The sequence below is a fragment of the Oncorhynchus masou genome, chromosome 25, assembly GCF_036934945.1.
Source record: "Oncorhynchus masou masou isolate Uvic2021 chromosome 25, UVic_Omas_1.1, whole genome shotgun sequence".
In the NCBI taxonomy this organism is placed as follows: Eukaryota; Metazoa; Chordata; class Actinopteri; order Salmoniformes; family Salmonidae; genus Oncorhynchus; species Oncorhynchus masou.
In genome coordinates, this window is record NC_088236.1 from 32,289,540 (window position 1) to 32,308,587 (window position 19,048).

The 19,048-nt window shown below is 41.4% G+C and overlaps 1 protein-coding gene across 3 annotated transcripts in view; it reads left to right on the top strand.

The window, feature by feature from the left end:
* The first annotated feature begins 413 nt into the window (after positions 1–413).
* Positions 414–19,048, top strand: part of LOC135514141 (dedicator of cytokinesis protein 5-like) — a 32,148-nt gene continuing 13,513 nt past the window's right edge. For 2 of the 3 annotated variants that reach the window (XM_064937378.1, XM_064937380.1), the window contains exons 1-20: positions 418–658; positions 12,147–12,230; positions 12,521–12,561; positions 12,648–12,703; positions 12,788–12,884; positions 13,044–13,192; positions 13,305–13,440; positions 13,549–13,706; positions 13,965–14,046; positions 14,329–14,458; positions 15,283–15,355; positions 15,745–15,887; positions 16,124–16,249; positions 16,385–16,509; positions 16,740–16,838; positions 17,079–17,151; positions 17,291–17,394; positions 18,277–18,457; positions 18,671–18,768; positions 18,859–18,948. In XM_064937378.1, coding sequence (XP_064793450.1) covers positions 616–658; positions 12,147–12,230; positions 12,521–12,561; positions 12,648–12,703; positions 12,788–12,884; positions 13,044–13,192; positions 13,305–13,440; positions 13,549–13,706; positions 13,965–14,046; positions 14,329–14,458; positions 15,283–15,355; positions 15,745–15,887; positions 16,124–16,249; positions 16,385–16,509; positions 16,740–16,838; positions 17,079–17,151; positions 17,291–17,394; positions 18,277–18,457; positions 18,671–18,768; positions 18,859–18,948 — 2,088 coding nt within the window. In that variant the 5' untranslated portion in view covers positions 418–615. Of the gene's footprint in view, positions 659–12,146; positions 12,231–12,520; positions 12,562–12,647; positions 12,704–12,787; positions 12,885–13,043; positions 13,193–13,304; positions 13,441–13,548; positions 13,707–13,964; positions 14,047–14,328; positions 14,459–15,282; positions 15,356–15,744; positions 15,888–16,123; positions 16,250–16,384; positions 16,510–16,739; positions 16,839–17,078; positions 17,152–17,290; positions 17,395–18,276; positions 18,458–18,670; positions 18,769–18,858; positions 18,949–19,048 lie in introns of all 3 variants that reach the window. The other variant, XR_010451642.1, reaches the window with a different exon arrangement.

Consider the following 19,048-nt stretch of genomic DNA (forward strand, 5'->3'; position numbering starts at 1 on the left):
AGATGTCCTGGTGATTTAAAAAATAATAATAATAACATCCCCAAAATTCCTTGCAGTCCAGTTTTGGCCCTTAGGCCGCCTCTGGCTGACCTATATTATAGTACACTCAGTGTCTGCATGGGTCTATACATGATACCTCTGCATTGTTACAGACCATTGCTCTCTCATGTCAGTCTAACTTTATCGCGTGACAAAAATGCTGCCCCGACAACGAAAAATGTTTTATACTTACTTCTGATTGTGGCTATCATACCTTATCTCAGTAATGTACCCAGTTTTATTTTGCACAATGGACTCTCATGGTGAAAGGTATGGTATCCTATAATGTACACTATACACGGTGTAGTGTAAGTGAGTTTCTCTAATCACTTATTTGAAGTTTGGTTCTATTGTTACATTGTCGTTATGTTACATTTGCCACATTTGTTCAATTGAGTGATCTTTAGCCTACGCAACGAGGCGCGGCAACGCTTGCTGCTGGGTTCAATTGCATAGCCCTAGTTTTCTCCCCTCCCCCCTTTTGAAGTCATGATGGCGAAACTGTAGTGTTCAGGACGAGAAGTGTCCCACCCGCACAGCAGTTCATCTATTTATTTATTTATCATTTTTACCGCAATGACCCGCTGGATTCCAACTAAAAAAGAGAAATATGGCGTTGGTAAGTTAGACAACTATGTCGTCTTGTTTACAATTGGGTTGTAATTCACACAGCAGTCTATTTACTAGTTGGCCAAGGCAATTAAACTCGGAAGTTATGTAGTTAGGAATCTTTAGGAAAAGGCGAAGTTAAGCTACTTTGACTGTCACACATGTAGCTTAGGAATCCCTGAAAGAAAGTGAATGTTGATTCGATGTGAATACGTTTGGTCAGGGTGTGCTCTCTACGTCCATACAGTAACAATCCGTAAATCGAGTGGTTTGATTCGAAAATGAGCCTTGCTACACGTCGTGCTGAAACTTTATTGCTGTCCATATACTGAAGCATACATGTAAGCCTATAGTTGGAAATGTGTAAGACATTGTGATTTTAGCCTATCATATATTATGAAAACAACCTCGGCGCATAGCCTACATGAGTCACTTTAGTTTAGGCATGCTGTGTGGAACGTTATGTGAATACACGCCCTCAAGGTAAATCAAAACTAATGGGGAACCATTTCAGAGAGTATGATGACGTCAGTAGGCCTATAATATCGCAATTGGGTACCTGTTGTTTTTGTATTTAACCAGTAAAAGTCCATTATTTTGCAAGCGAGACCAGGCCTGCGTTCAGTACGTTTTTACGTTCTGGATCGTTCAATTGAACATTAACGGTGCTGTAATGTACGACCAGTTGGAAAACGAGGAGGGGTTGGTTGGGGAACGGTATCAGCATGGCCACTGCCCTTTAAAAACGTCACTCATTGTTTCAAGCCACACCCACCCACACGTACCTCAAAAAAGTCTGTGTTCACGAACGTACAATAAAGTTTTGTGGAAACGCACCTCTGGCCATGAAGGCAGCAGCAATCAAATCAAATTGTATTGATCGCATACACATATTTATCAGATGTTATTGCGGGTGTAGCGAATTGTTTGTGTTCCTAGCTCCAATAGTGCAGTAATATCTAACAATACACATATCAAAAAGTAAAATCATGGAATTAAGAAATATATAAATATTAGGATGAGCAGTGTCGGAGTGGCATTGACTAAAATACAGTAGAATAGAATACAGTATATACATATGAAATGAGTAAAGCATTATGTAAACATTATTATGTCAATGTATACAGGGCAGCAGCTTCTCAGGTGCAGGGTTGAGTAACCGGGTGGTAGCCGGCTGGTGATGGCTATTTATTAGTCTGATGGCCTTGAGATAGAAGCTGCTTTTCAGTCTCTCGGTCCCAGATTTGATGCACCTGTACTGACCTCGCCTTCCGGATGATAACGGGGTGAACAGGCTGTGGCTCGGGTGATTGTCCTTGATTATTTTTTTGGCCTTCCTGTGACATCGGGGGCTGTAGGTGTCCTGGAGGGAAGGCAGTGTGCCCCCTGTGATGTGTTGTGCAGACCGCAGCACCCTCTGGAGAGTCCTGCGGTTGCTGGCGGTGCCGTTGCCTTTACCAGGATGCTCTCAATTATGCATCTGTAAAAGTTTGTGAGGGTCTTAGGGGCCAAGCCACATTTCTTCAGCCTCCTGCTGTTGAAGAGGCACTATTGCGCCTTCTTCACCACACTGTCTGTGTGGACCATTTCAGTTTGTCTGTGATGTGTACTTTGAGGAACTTGACGCTTTCCACTTTCTCCACTGCTGTCCCGTCAATGTGGATAGGTGTGTGCTCACTCTGCTTTTTGCTGAAGTCCACGATCAGCTCCTTCGTTTTGTTGACGTTGAGGGAGAGGTTATTTTCCTGGCACCACTCCGCAAGGGCCCTCACCTCCCTGTAGGCTGTCTCGTCATTGTTGGTAATCAGGTCTACTATGGTTGTGTCGTCTGCAAACTTGATGATTGAGTGTGGCCACACAGTCATGGGTGAACAGGGAGTACAGGAGGGGGCTGAGTACCCACCCTTAAGGGGCCCCTGTGTTGAGGATCAGTGAAGTGGAGGTGTTGTGTCCTACCGTCACCACCTGGGGACGGCCCATCAGGAAGTCCAGGACCCAGTTGCACAGGGTGGGGTTTAGACACAGGGCTCGAGCTTAATAATGAGCTTGGAGGGTACTATGGTGTTGAAGGCTGAGCTATAGTCAATGAACAGCATTCTTACATAGGTATTCCACTTGTCCAGGTGGGATAAGGCAGTGTGCAGTGCAATGGCGATTGCATTGTCTGTGGATCTATTGGGGCAGTAAACAAGTTGAAGTGGGTCTAGGGTGTCAGGTAAAGTAGAGGTGATATGATCCTTAACTAGCCTCAAAGCACTTAATGATGACAGAAGTGAGTGCTACGGCGTGATAGTCATTTAGCTCAGTTACCTTAGCTTTCTTGGGTACAGGAACAATGTTGGCTCTCTTGAAGCATGTGGGGACAGCAGACTGGGATAGGGAGAGATTGAATATGTCTGTAAACACTCCAGCCAGCTGGTCTGCACGTGCTCTGAGGAAGCAGCTAGGGATGCCATCTGGGCCGGCACCCTTGCGAGGGTTTACAAGTTTAAATGTCTTACTCACGTCGGCCACGGAGAAGGAGAACCCACAGTCCTTGGGAGCGGGCCGCGTCGATGGCACTGCGTTATCCTCAAGCGGGCAAAGAAAGTGTTTAGTTTGTCTGGGAGCAAGACGTTGGTGTCAGCGATGTGGCTGGTTTTCCCTTTGTAATCTGTGATTATCTGTAGACCCTCTCACATACATCCCGTGTCTGAGCTGTTGAATTGCAACTCCACTTTGTCTCTACTGACGGTTTGCCTGTTTGATTGCCTTACAGAGGGAATAACTACACTGTTTGTATTCAACCATATTCCCAATCACCTTGCCATGGTGGTTAAATGTGGTGGTTCGGGGAGGGCCTTGTAGGCATCCCGGAAGAGAGAATAGCAGTGGTTGAGTGTTTTCCCTGTACGAGAACAACAGTCAATGTGTTGATAGAACTTCGGTAGCGTTTTCCTCTAATTTGTTTTGTTAAAATCCCCAGCTACAATATATGTGGTTTCCAGCATATGTGGTTTCCAGTTTGCATAAAGTCCAGTGTAGTTCCTTGAGGGCCATCGTGGTATCGGCTTGAGGGGGAATATGCACGGCTGTGACTATAACCAAAGAGAATTCTCTTGGGAGGTAATATGGTCTGCATGTGATTGTGAGGTATTCTATGTCGGGTGAACAAAAGCACTTGAGTTTCTATACGTTATCACAATCACACCGCCCTTCTTCTTCCAGGAAAGTTCTTTATTCCTGTCTGTGCGATGTACTAAGAACACAGCTGGCTGTATGGACGGGGACAGTATATCCAGAGAGAGCCATGATTCCGTGAAACAGAGTATGTTACAGTCCCTGATGTCTCTCTGGAAGGAGATCCCCACCCTGAGCTCATCTACTTTATTATCCAGAGACTGAACATTAGCGAGTAATATACTCTGAAGCAGTGGATGGTGTGCACGCCTCCTGAGTCGGACTAGAAGTCCACTCCGAATACTTCTTCTCCGCCAGTGGCATCTTGGAGCAGCCTCTGGGATAAGTTAAATTGCTCTAGGGGGTGAGAACAATATCTCAAATTTGGGAAAGTCATATTCTTGGTCCTTGTGCTGGTGAGTTAACGCTGCGCTGATATCCGAAAGTTATTTTGGCTGTATGTAATAACACACAAAACGTTCTGGGCTAATAGTGTAAGAAATAACACACACAAAAACAAAATACTGCAAAGTTGCATAGGAGCTAGAAGCAAAGCTGCCACGTCTGTCGGTGCCATCTTGCAATCAACATTACACAATTTAAAAATGATATAATACAATCACAACAGCAGCAACTCGATCCAGCCTACAGGAAATATTAACACTCATCCTGAACAGAGTCTTGCACCATTGTTTTAAACACATTGAGGCTATGTTATTTGGTTGATATCACTGTATCAAGTAATAACACCATTCATAGATAAAAAAAAAAAATACAAAAGGTTACGTGGAAATTAATCACAATTTCATGTGGTTGTTTTTCCTTCATTGTTTACAAAACATTGATGTGTAAATATAAAAGGCGTACAGATTTCTGAATTTAGCAGGACAGAAAATAACCACAATCTCATAGAATGATTTAGGTCTCATGTACAGAATGTTAATTTTGTTTTGACACTAATTTGGGTTTCAACTTTGTTTGAACATGGATATTGGCATCGTTCTAAAAAATACAAATATTCTAGTAAGGAATGCCCTTGACTTAGCTTGCTGACCCCCAACGTAGCTAGCATACCTCTGTGGAATGTTGTGTTCAAGTTCTTGTTCATCTTTTGCTATGTTTGGTGAAGACCACAGACATGTCATTGTCGAAGGGGGACTGAAGTCATACTTTGTATTGTTACATTTTCCCACCATTTTGAATATGACAGATGACTCCATGCAACTGTGTATTGGTTTGTTCTTATTCGGGTAGATACCGTTTGAAACAGACACTACCTTTTAGTTATGTTTGCGTAATGCTGATACAATCAGAACATCCATGAAGCTTGTTGTGTGTCAATTGCTGCTAAACCCTAGTAATATTTGAAAATAAGACATACTCCTCACTTATGGACTAGCCTAATGTCTGTGATACAATGTATTTCAAATGTAGTCGACCAATGTGTAATTGTCAAGATGCCAGTGATAGTGTAGAGGATGTCATTGCTATAAAATGAAAAGATTGACAATTTATTGATATAAATGCACTATCATCACTCATCAGAGCACACATGCATTTCATGCAAACAAAGCGGTATAATGGGTTTGCACTCAAAAAGATGTTGCATAAAGCCTCCGTTATTATTCAATGTTTTAAATTATTTTCCCTGCATCAGGGATAGTGTACACAGACGTTTTGGCTTTCCAGCCTTCTTCAGTGTGTCGGTACAATAAAAAATGTCTAAAGAGCATTTGTAAAGAACAGCAGATGGGCAGTAGTGCTTCTAATCAGGGTTGACACCCTATACACCAATCAGGGATGTGGCTTTTCTGGTCTACCTGTATATAAATTAGTCACAAAGAAATACAGAATTATAGGGTACGGGAGGGTGCACGAAGGGCAACTCACAAATCAATCGCCTCAGGTTTCCGCTCACCAAAATACATTATATCAATTAATGAGATAGTCCACCACAAAGGACATCAGGCAAAGCCGTTCATAAATATGTGGGGCCAACTCATAAACAATACTTAAAATCTGATATGGACAGTGTTCTTCTATAACAGTCTGAATGTGGCTTATAGGAAATCTAATTATTTGTTTAAACCGTGTGGAAAAAATAGATTTTAATTTATATATCGACATGGCTTCTCTTTTAGAGTAATTTGTTGTCATAGTCACCTCTTCTACATGGTGGATGAACTTTTTAGATCCCGCAGAAACGCAATTCTTTAATGGAATGATTTTGCTCCATGAAGTGTCTTTGCAACTGGCGAGTTGATATCTTGACGTCTAATAGTGGATTTATGTTCTCCAAGATGTACTTTCAAGGTGCGGGATGTTTTTCCAATATAAATCTTATTACAAGAACACTGTAACATATAAATAACTCTTTTTAGTAGTGTAAGTTCTACATGATTTTATCTCAAGTCTGAGGGCATACTAAAATAGAACATGTCCTTATGGTGCTACAAGAGGTACAAGCTCTACAGGGGAAACATCCTTTTATGAAGGCCCCTTTTCTCTCTCTGACCACATCTGATCAAACCGTTTATAATTGAATAAAGGTGGATTCTGGAAGGCAGAATTTAAATATGAGTCTGATGATATGTGCCAGTGTTTCTTGACGGTAGCCATAATGGCATCAAGTCTATCATTGAAAGTAAGTATATAGTTTACAGAAAACAGTTTATTCTGTTTTTTTTTGTTGGAATTTGTTAAGTAACTGGCTTCTGTTCAAGCTTTTAACTTGTTTTTTAGCTTAATCAAGCCAGGTATCGGAATAACCTCTCAAACGAAAATACTCAAGGAGAGAATTTGATTGTCTATCATATTCTTCCTCTGTGTCACAAATGCGACTCAGTCTATGACGTTGGCTTACTGGTAAACCTCTTTTTAGGGGAAGAGGGTGATAACTATCAGCTGTCAATATAATATTTTTATCTGTAGGTTTTCTGTGAACTGTAGTACTTAGAGATTGGCCCTTTAACAAGTACATCTAAGAAATGTATAGAGTTAATGTTATTTTCCATAATGAAGGAAATTGATTGTACTCTAGTGTAATTGTAGTTAAGATATTCATTTAATTTTGGAACCTGTCCAGATCATAAGGCAATCGTCTATATAGAGGATCCATTATTTAACATGATCTTTAAGGATTATTTACATAAATAAAATGCCATTTGAATTTCCTGACATGCATTTCAATCTGATTTGGTCAGATTATAGAGAGCCGGTAGGATTTTGACAAGAGGCTGTCTGTGCGTGTGTTTATATGTAACCTCAGCCAGGGATGTCACAGGTTGAGATGCAAAACAGTGTGAAGGAGCTGCACTGGTGAGCAGTGCTGAGGCACAGACAGTAGCGCTTAGCGGTAACAGTAGTCCTGCATCACAACATGCTTGGCGTGATTTTTAACCACGGGCAGATCTCTGCTGTTGCCAGGCATTTCTCTGGACACAGTCAGAACGATGTCAAGTTGGTGTCACTCTGCATGACCAGAAGGAGATGTCATTTCTTTGGTATTTTTTCTTTGCTATTGTTTCTGAGTTGGCAGGGGGAGTTTTAAAGTGGAACTGACAGCATTCTAGCAACATGAAATGTTATTCAAGTCTGTTTATATACACCCCCAGGAAGAATGACACTTTTAAAAACATTTTCTGACAAGCGAGCACTTAGATATGTTAATTTTCACTTTTCATAAATTCTTAGAACGTCTGGTAATTACGTATACTAAAGCATTTGTGAAAATTCTATAGAGGGAAAGCGTAAATTAAACCGAAAAAAGCCCATCTGTCTCAATCAGGACCGGAGTCTACTCAGACCCGTGCACCATAGCCAACCAGAGCTACATTAGGCCTTCATGCAAACTAGCCATTTACCACACAGACCTGCCATCATTCACTTTGACTGTGTGCTTACAGGCAGTTACAACAGCACGAATTTAGATCAGAAGAACACATTCCCAAAAGCTACAACATACACCTGGATGGATTTCTGCAAATATGTCAATACCACGGAAGTCCTCTTACTTTTGGGACCATTACAGTCCTATTTATCAAACAGCCATAAAAATAAAATAAACTGCTAACTGGCTGTAGTTGGCGAGCTACTTCCAGACACAATACTATTTTACTCGCCCTAGCAGAGCTGGTTAGGCTGTTTACATGTTATCTAGAGCGATCGTGACTAACTATTACTTTTTTTTGCCTACATTTACTGACACCGGTCATATTCAGCAAGTGTTGTGCGTTCGTAAATTCATCAGTTATTCCAGTTATTCTAGGCTCTGGCACACTGATGAGAGTGCTCTGAAATCAGAGTAGATAGTCAGTGAATTTGCGTACGCAGAGAGATGCTAGCTGGATAAGTCTTTCAAGTTCTTGCTAGCTAACCAAATGACACCTGCATCTCTAGCTGTGTATAGCCACCGAAAAACAAGGGGATAAACTTAGATAAACTTAAATCACTCCTCCTAGCAGTTGGCTAGCTAACGTAAGGCTCCGTGTTTTTAGCTTGCTACATAAATAGATACGCTAGCCTATTAGCCACGTTATGACTGACTTGTGATCATTGCTCTTGTTAGTTTGATTCTATTGACATTCACAGGTTTAGTTACATTTGTCCGTTTTTGTCCAAAATATTGAGTCATTGAAACTGAATCAGTGCATAGGGAATGGAGGCAGCAAACGATGTACCAGGCCAGCTGTGACTTACAACCAGATGGCAATATTTTTTTGGACAACCAAGACATGTAGTGATGAATTATATTAATAATGCATTGAACTGCATCAATCCGTTCTACCAACATTGCCTTAGTGTACATGGAATGTTGAGTCAAATAGAACCAGTTTTTAAAACCTCTTATGAAGTTGGTTTTGTCGCATAAACTGGGAATTGTATCTTTTTTACATTTACATTTAAGTCATTTAGCAGACGCTCTTATCCAGAGCGACTTATACTGATATTATGATTGTCTGTTTGTTATCTACAAAGTAGTTAAAACGCTGTCAGTTCCACTTGAACTACGAATAAGGAAATGTTTTGATGAGGTTTGATGCTATGCTGAATTATATTATTTACATCTTCAATAGGCCTTAATGGCACCACTCTCTGCTACAACATGACTAAGGCCTATCCAATCTAATTTCTATTGGCCTATGTAATGGTGATGAGCGATCTCAAATAATCTTAATGTTGACAAAGCCATACACAGCCAGGTGGCTGTTTTATCTTGTCTTGTTGATGATCTAGTCTGGATCCTTATTGTTAGTTGATATTAGGTTAGTTGTACCACTGCATTATCACTGTACAACTGCACTATGAAAAAAAAGCGGTATTTGTACAAGGTCTTTCATAAGATCATAGAAGATAAAGATCATCATAGTGGATATATAACTGTTACAGATCTACATATTACATTAGTTCTCACAGAACAAAGAGCAGTGATGAAAACGTACTATTCTATCTTAATCTATGCTGACTCTTGACATTGCTCATCCAAATATTTTATACATTCTTAATTCCTTTACTTTAGATTTTTGTGTATTGTTGTGCAATTGTTAGATATTACTTGTTAGATATTACTGCACTGTTGGAGCTAGAAACACAAGCATTTTGCTACACCAGCAATAACATCTGCTAAACACATGTATGTGACCAATACAATTTGATTTGATTTGAAGGGGAACTGCAAACAATTAAATGGGAAGGATACTTATGGGAAGGGAAAGATGCTTAAGGAAAGAAAAGGATACTGATGTTCAGTTGTGAGGTATTCAGAGGTGTGATGAGCTGAGCCAGTTGAAGCGTGCAGTGAGATCTAGCCTCCGGCAACAAGGATTATCACCATGCAAGTCAGGACAGAGCTCCTCACATTGTTCCTGTTATAGAGGGTAGATAATGCCGAGTACTAGGCTTTGAAAGTGTGTCTGCAAGTCATGACAAGGAAATGTGTGTGCACGGAGAGAGAGTCAGCGGGAGAGCAGGAGAGCATACTGTGCTTTGTGATTTGTCTCCCACTCGTGTCCTTCGGAAAAGAGGAGGAAGAGACGGAACCGTCTCCCGGAAGACACTTAAGTTAACAAACTGAGGAGAATAGAGGGCAGGGCACTCTGCTGACCCAGTTGGCTGCAATATGCCCTGTATAAAATGACCTTTAACCGTCAGTCTCCTTTGTGATTTAGAAATAAATAATATATGATGTCAAGTCCCTCCTCTCACGCCACCTCCCTCTGTGTGGATGTTGTAATAAACCTGCAGAGGAAAAATTCCACTTACTCCACCCAACACATAGCCTCAAGGAATGAAAAAGAACAGGAATAATGTTAATCATCTCTTTATTTAAAACATGAGTTCAGGTTGGGTCCTAAAATCCTAATCATGAATACATGCACATACTGTACACTACCAGTCAAAAGGTTTTGAAAACTGACTCATTCAAGGTTTTGTCTTAATTCTTACTAATTTCTACATTGTAGATTAATAGTGAAGACATCAACACTATGAAATAATACATATGGAATTATGTAGAAACCAAAAAAGGGTTAAACAAATCAAAATATATTTTAGATTCTTCAAACGAGCCACCCTTTGCCTTGATTGCAGCTTTGCACACTCTTGGCATTCTCTCAACCATCTTCATGAGGTAGTCACCTGAAATGCATTTCAATTAACAGATGTGCCTTCTTAAAAGTACATTTGTGGAATTTCTTTCCTTCTAAATGTGTTTGAGCCAATCAGTTGTGTTGTGACAAGGTGGTGGCAGATACAGAATATAGCCCTATATGGTAAAATACTGTATTATGGCGAGAACAGCTCAAATAAGCAAAGATAAACGACAGTCCATCATTACTTTAAGACATGAAGGTCAGTAAATTTGGAACATTTCAAGAACTTTGAAAGTTTCTTCAAGCGCAGTCGGGAAAACCATCAAGCTCTATGATGAACCTGGCCCTCATGAGGACCGCCACAGGAAAGGAAGACCCAGGGTTACTTCTGCTGCAGAGGATAAGTTCATTAGAGTTACCAGCCTCAGAAATTGCAGCCCAAATAAATGCTTCACAGAGTTCAAGTAACAGACACATCTCAACATCAACTGTTCAGAGGAGACTGTGAATCAGGCCATCATGGCCGAATTGCTGCAAAGAAACCACTGCTAAAGGACTCCAATACTAAGAAGATACTTGCTTGGGTCAAGAAACACGAGCAATGGACATTAGACCAGTGGAAATTTGTCATTTGGAGTCCAAATTGAAGATTTTTGGTTCCAACCGCCATGTCTTTGTGAGATGCAGTGTGGGTGAATGGATGATCTCCGCATGTTTATTTCCCACTGTGAAGCATGGAGGAGGAGATGTTATGGTGTGGGGGTTCTTTGCTGGTGACACTGTCTGTGATTTCATTAGAATTCGAGGCACACTTAACCAGCATGGCTACCACAGCATTCTGCATCGATACGCTATCCCATCTGGTTTGCACTTAGTGGGACTATCATTTGTTTTTCAACAGGGCAATGACCCAACACACCTCCAGGCTGTGTAAGGGCTATTTGACCAAGAAGGAGAGTGATGGAGTGCTGCATCAGATGACCTGGCCTTCAAAATCCCCCGATCTCAACCAATTGAGATGGTTTGGGATGGGTCGGACTGCAGAGTGAAGGAAAAGCAGCCAACAAGTGCTCAGCATATGTGGGAACTCCTTCAAGACTGTTGGAAAATCATTGCAGGTGAAGCTGGTTGAGAGAATGACAAAGCTGTCATCAAGGCAAAGGGCGGCTATTTGAAGAATCTCAAATATAAAATAGATTTTGATTTGTTTAACATTTTTTTTGGTTTCTACATGATTCCATATGTGTTATTTCATAGTTTTGATGTCTTCACTATTATTCTACAATATAGAAAATAGTTTAAAAAAATAAAGAAAAACCCTTGAATGAAAAGGTGTTCTAAAACTTTTGACCGGTAGTGTACATTTATTAGGATATAATTTAGAGTAAAATGAAGTTCAAAGCAATTGAGGGCCCTTTTATTAACTGCGTTTCAAGTATACAGCCAACACCGAATTTCACGTGCACCATGAGAATGCACCTGTAAATTCTTTCAATGCATAAAAAAAGTTTACTCTAATTCAAGCATGCTTTTTCACAGCGCAAGAAATACCCGACGACCCATGTACCTTTTATCAGATATGACTTGGGAAAAGGCCAAAGTCTATAAGCTTTTCTTGGCTCTTCATATCATTTTTCTGTCTCCACTTCCTTTATCTTGAGCTTGCTGGGGATTGTCATTTTGTGTTTGTATGTTGGTTCACGTAGTAAGACTGTCTCTCTTTTCGCCCCCGCCTGTCAATTCTCTCAGCAATTTATAATTATGACTCCAGAGGCGAGCAGGAGCTCTCTCTCCAGGTGGGAGACACTGTACATATACTTGAGACATTTGAAGGTGAGCATGAACAGTCTAGCCTCACTCACATATACAACAAGCTGTTACACGTTAAGGAACAGTTTGCAACACTCTGGAACTTTGTAAAACATTGAACCAAGGCTGTGCTCAATACCAGACATGCATGGAAAATTATCAGCGATGTTTAATGAAATGCTCTTGAAAGATGGAACAGTCAATATCAGCATCTGGATCGAGTTTGCCCTCTTCTCATCAATCTTATCTATTGTATTTATCCCTATATCTCTGTCATGTCTCTATATCCATCTATCAATCTCTAATCTCCCCAGGCTGGTACAGAGGGTACACATTACGGGACAAATCACGGAAGGTATGGCAACAACCGTACATCCATTCATAGTGTTTCATTGAAATGAGAAAATAGTTTGAAGAAGAGGTTTATGTTTCATCTCACAGGGCATTTTCCCAGCCTCGTACATCCACCTGAAGGAGGCGAAAGTTGAAGGGACAGGGTAAGGTGTCACTCATTTCATGTCATGTTATTAGAAATGCATTGTATTTGGGATATCTGGTTATTTCTTTCCTTCCCCCTTCAGCCAACAGGAAATAGTTATCCCAGGAGACCTACCACTGGTACTGGAACTTGGTGCCACTCTGAGGGAATGGGCACAAATATGGTACAAGCTGTATGTGGTACGTGGTAAATATTAGTTTCTTATCAATCTCCCTACTTGCATTCTATTCACATTACCCTTATACTGTTATCCAACTCTGACATTCACTCTGTTTGGAAATGTGTGATTATGTAAGTCTGGGTGGCTGTGATGATGAATATGACTGTTTGTTTGACAGAACAACAAGACCACTCTCTTCAGGGGCGTTCAGCAGATGGCCTACAGCCTCATCGAGTATCGATCTCAGATAGTGTCAGGAACATTACCCAAGGATGACCTTGTGGAGCTCAGGAAGAAAGTCACAGCTAAGATTGATTATGGAAACCGGTATGAATTGTACTCTAATTCTACTGTGACATAAATGTGCTTGTAAAGTCATTGTGCTAAGAATATGCCCTTGTAAATCTGTCTAAAACTATATGGGATTCTTTCTGTACAGGATTCTGGGTTTGGACTTGGTGGTGCGAGATGACGCGGGGAACACTCTGGACCCAGACTGCACCAGCACAGTCAGTCTGTTCAGGGCCTTTGAGACTGCATCCCGCAGTATAGATGACAGAATACAGGAGGAGAAGGCATGGGCGAGCTGTTGTTTTTCTCTCTCATTTGTCTCTCTGACTAATACTGGTTGCCCTGCCAGTGCATTGTGTGTTCGCTCATATAGTGTCTGTGCTCCTCTGTAGACCCGGCTGCAGAACCTGGAGATGAGGCGCCAGTCCCTGTTCAGCACGGTGCACACCTACAGTCTCTTCGTGAACCTCAAGAACTTTGTGTGTAACATCGGGGAGGATGCAGAGCTGCTTATGTCACTCTATGACCCTGACCAGTCTGAGTTCATCAGGTCAGATATCAATGTATTGAATTCATTGCATTATAGTAAACCAGATAACATCATGGCCAATACCATTTTCTGACACCATAAAGAAGCTTTTGTCCCGTAATCATGTTTATTCCATGTCGCATATATGCAGATATTGCATAACATTATATCACCCTTTTGATATATTTGTGTATCTTGTCAAACACCGAAAAAGGGTTGTTACAGAGTGGCTATAGTGAAGTAAGTGAGTTGGGATTCCTGATTTGTTTATGTCTGCAGTGAGAACTTCCTGGTGCGCTGGGACAGCATGGGCATGCCCAAAGAGATTGAGAAACTCAACAACCTGCCTGCCCTTTTCACGGTAACAGATGAAACCCTCCCTTCTACTTTCTGTTTTTTTTTCTCTGTAAATGTAATAAACTAGTAGCCATGTGGCCTGACAGATGGGCAGTGACAGTCCTTGGATGGGGCATGCTATGCCATGCCATTTATTTCCTCAGACAGGCTCTGAACTGCTCACATTAAGCTTTATGTAAGCAGATTTGCATAAGATATTTAATATTTTCTGCCAAGAAACTTTAATTGTACTTGCTTTATGTAGTTCTTATCTTTGCATTAACATTCTCTCCTCCAATCTGGTCAGGATCTGAGCAGCAGTGACCTGATTAGGCCACGTCTCTTCCTCGTCTGTCAGATTATCAGAGTGGGCAGCATGGAGCTCAAGGAGGGCAAGAAACACACTGGAGGGTTAAGGAGACCGTTTGGTGTGGCTGGTGAGATGTCTTTTAATGCTTCACTATATTTGTTTGCTCACATTCACACATTCAATTCAATGGAATTCAATTAATCTGAGATCAGAACACTTCCCATACTCCGAGTTTGAGTGAATGGGTAAAGTGACAGCCTAAATAAAAAGTTACTGTAGGAATCCCTGTCCTTGATAAAAGCCAGACACACCCTAAGCACACCTGCACCTGCTTACCTTCCTGACCCCTAAAACACTTCCAGGTTGTGTGCCTCGCCAAAGAAGTCAGGGAAAAGTTTTTAACAGCCCTCTTTGTTTTGAGTGAAGGATTACATTTCTGTGTTGGATGAGAAATGGTTTCCTCGGGTGTCACAACAAATGGACTGAACCCAGAATCATTGAGAGCAATAGAGAGCTCTCATTTCCCTCAGCTATTTCCTAAGAAATGACACATTTTGAGAGAAAGAGGAATGCCGACTGAACCATCTATTGCAACACAAAGCTCAATGTCACGCAGACCGGCCTGCTGGAATCCTACCTATGCTGTTTTTGTGGAATTCTCTTGTTCTCATTGCTTCTCTGGTACATTGCAACAGGTGTGTGAGGGCCCTATAACTAGTTTTCAAACACAAACGACATTGTGGCTCTACTCTGTAGTTTACTTAATCAGAGTGAAAGACCTCTGCTGTAAAATAGCTCGAGCTGGGAAATCAAATACCAAAGATATTAAAGTGAGGCCATGCTAGCAGCAGCAGTGGCAATAACTAGATAATTGAATTGATATCAGCTTATTATATTAGCCATGGCCCCCTATCACCACAGCATTCACAACGTCATCGTCTCTGTCCACAGTGATGGACATCACAGATATCGCCCATGGAAAAGCAGACGATGAGGAGAAGCAGCATTTCATCCCCTTTCAGCAGTGAGTGTTTTAAAATCTCCAACAGCCTCTGCTCATTGTCACCCTGTGTTAGTGGTCCCCACTCCCCAGTCCATTTGAAATCAACCTGCTCTTATACCATTATAGTCAAATGACAAATGGCTTGAACTCTGTTAGGAAACAGAATTATGCTTTGTATTGCTGTACCATACTGTAGATCAAGTTAAGTTTGTTGTGCTGTGTTAACAAAAATGCAACTGGAGGCTGTTTACCTTTCCTTCTTGGTCACGTGCACTTTTATATTTTGTGGATTTTCACCTCCAGTATCTTAATATGCTTTTCGTTGCTCTATGTTTGTGATCAATCCACGTGTCAGTCCCACTTTTACAATCTATTTCTCCCCCTCTCCTATTCCTTCCCATTTCTCTCAGGATAGCTATGGAGACCTACATCCGTCAGAGGCAGCTCATCATTTCTCCTCTCCTCCCATCCCGGGTCATTGGAGAGAACGAGCCTCTCACCGCCGTCTTCAACAAAGTCATTAACACCCGGGAGGTCAACCACAAGGGCCAGGGTAAAGAGAGACCCTCACTAACATGATGTGGCAACAACTCACCAGTTTGCCCAGAATATAGCAGAGTAGAACAGAATATGAAATACTAAGGAATATAACTCGGAAGGGGCTTTTGAAATGTGGGTCTCGGTTCTAAATAGGAACATTACAGGTTGTGTGTATCGATTCTGAACATTCTGTTACTATGTCTGTCTTACTAACTTTGTCTTCATTGACGGGCCCTGTTGGGTTCTCAGGACTGTTTGTGACACTGAAGCTGCTTCCTGGTGACCTGTCCCAGGTCAGGAAGGACTACCCTCACTTTGTTGATCGCACCACCGCCATCGTCAGAAAGATGGGCTTCCCTGAGATCATCCTCCCAGGTGCCATAAGTTTACATTTTCATCTTTTGTAGCTGAATTGTCTGAAACAATGGGTTTGCATACTTTGTAGCTGCCTTTACAGCAGTGACAGGCAATAGATCATTGTTTAGGATTAACCAACTAATTCTCCTCTAGGGTATGTGAGGAACGATATCTATGTCACCTTGCTGCAGGGGGAGTTTGACCGTGGTAAAAAAACGTCACCCAAAAATGTTGAAGTGATGTTGAGTGTTCTAGATAACGATGGCAATCTCATGGAGGTAAGTGTGATGTTAAAATTTATACGTGCTTCCACCTTTCTTTCTTTAACAATTTTGACCTCAAGTATTGCATGACGGTCATGTAGGTTGGTTGACTGTAAGACAACATTGTAGTTAAAGGTATTATAAAATGACCCCAATTAATGTTTACATGGGATGTATAAAATGTTCTTATCTGTAAAAACAAGTATCCTACGTTTGACTGAAGCTCATTCCATCCCCTTGAATAGAAAGCAATATTTCCTGGAGCTGGATATGATGGGATCACAGAATACAAGTCTGTAATTTACTACCAGGTCAAGCAGCCGAGCTGGAATGAAACAGTCAAGGTACAGTTCACTTACCAGCATCCCAGGTGTTTCTGTCAGGACTCTCCTCATGGTGGCTCAAGTTCAGCAATTACTTTTCCAAATCAATTTGGCTCTATAACAATAAATCCTTTAGAGGAGATATTGGCAAGGATTGTTTCACGCATACAAAATGCTAGACAGACACCAGATATGACTTTCTCTATCTATAATCTTGTCATGATGCACTCCTCTCCTCATCCTTTTCTTCTCCCCTACAAGGTGACTATTCCTATTGAAGATGTGGGTCGCTGTCATCTCAGGGTGATGTTTCGACACAGATCATCTCAGGACTGTGAGTGCCTCACATTTCTAAAACACTCGACAGCCGGGCAGCCTGCCCTAACCCTCTGGGAGCTGGTCAGCATGAGTATAAATGTGTTCCTCAGAGTTGGTTGATTGGGTCCCCACTGACACCACTGTGTTTCCTTTAGCTAGAGACAAATCAGAGAAGCCGTTTGGCATGGCGTTCGTCCGCCTGATGAAAGGAGACGGAACCACGCTGAGAGACGGCAGACATGACCTCATCGTCTACAAGGTGGGACCAGCACACCAGTCTGTTACTGTCACTAGGGTTGTTAAGGGATGGTATATTACTGGAAACTGAAGTTTACAAACAAGCTACCAGAGTTTTGGTATCTTTCAAGGATTTTATGTGATCTATCACAAGACATCTAGTGGCCCTTTTGGTTACTTCAAATTATCACAGGTGTCTGTAATTGTCTCTGGCCCTCTGTGTGGCCTTATCACATGTAAAATAATTAAATAAGATGATGTAAAAAATATATTACGGCAAAGCTGTAAAACATTCGCCTAAACTTAAACTTAAAATGAAATTTGAATACCATTGGTGTTTAATATGAGGGTTTCAGCCTGATATATTAAGAGCGTTGGGCCAGTAACCGAAAGGTCGATGGTTTGAATCCTCGAGCTGGCAAGGTGGAAAAATCTACCGTTCTGCCCTTGAGCAAGGCAGTTAACCCTAACAACAAGTGCTGCCCGGGCGACCATGATGTGGATATCGATTAAGGCAGCCCCCCGCACCTCTCTGATTCAGAGGGGTTGGGTTAAATGCAGAAGACACATTTCAGTTGAAGGCATTCAGTTGTGCAACTGACTAGGTATCCCCTTTCCCTATAAAGATTTCAGCAACATTGGTAAATTACCAGTAGCTTTGCAACCCTAACTGTCACAGACCCTGTATGATGTAGACATCTTGGTGGACCCAGAAGGTTCTGATACATTTGACTACAGTTAGAGATCTTTCTTTCCCTGTAGGGATTATTTTTCATTATCGATTAAATAGTGAAGTAATTATATTTTATATAAAATAAAAAGCTCCCTGGTCAATGAATATCAAATTACATATCAATGAATATGTTATATATTATATATATATTATGTATTTTTTTTCTCTTAGGTTGACGCAAAGAAGTCTGAGGATGCAAAAACATACCTGACTCTGCCAGGCTCCTGGGCTGAAGTGGAGGAGAAGGAGAGGCAGACAGGGAAAACCTTTAACCATTCAGGAGTCATCCCACTCACCAAGGACAGCTTCCAGATTGGCACTCTCACCTGCTCCACTAAACTCACCCAGAATGGTACTGTTGTAGGACACAATCATCTCTAATCTATAAGCACCATGGTGGAAATGGATATGAAACAATATATTAAGTATCAAACCGCCTCTAACAAATAGAACCAAACTTGGCTCGTAATACAAATCAGAGTGGTGTTGACATACTCATTCAAGTTTATATGAAATCCAAGGGTCAGTAAAAGTGATATGCTGCTGTTCCTCTGCTGTTTTCCAGTGGATCTCCTGGGCCTGTTGAACTGGAGGTCCAACCCTGAAGAGCTGGACCAGAACCTGCAGCGCCTGATGGAGGTTGAGGGGGGGGAAATTGTCAAGGTGAGTCTGACTGCTCCAGAGTTAGCATTCTTAACTGGATTTACATACAAGGACACCCTAGCCTAATGCATTTGTCTTTTGTGGTCTTAGTTTCTACAGGACACACTTGATGCCCTCTTCAGTATCATGATGGAGACTTCAGAGGAGGAGACTTATGACACGCTGCTGTTTAATGCTCTGGTGGGTTCTGTACTCGTGGGTTACTTACTTGCATTAAATTATCAGGATTAATGGCATCTGTCATTAATATACCAAAAGACAATTGTATATTAGAAATTAT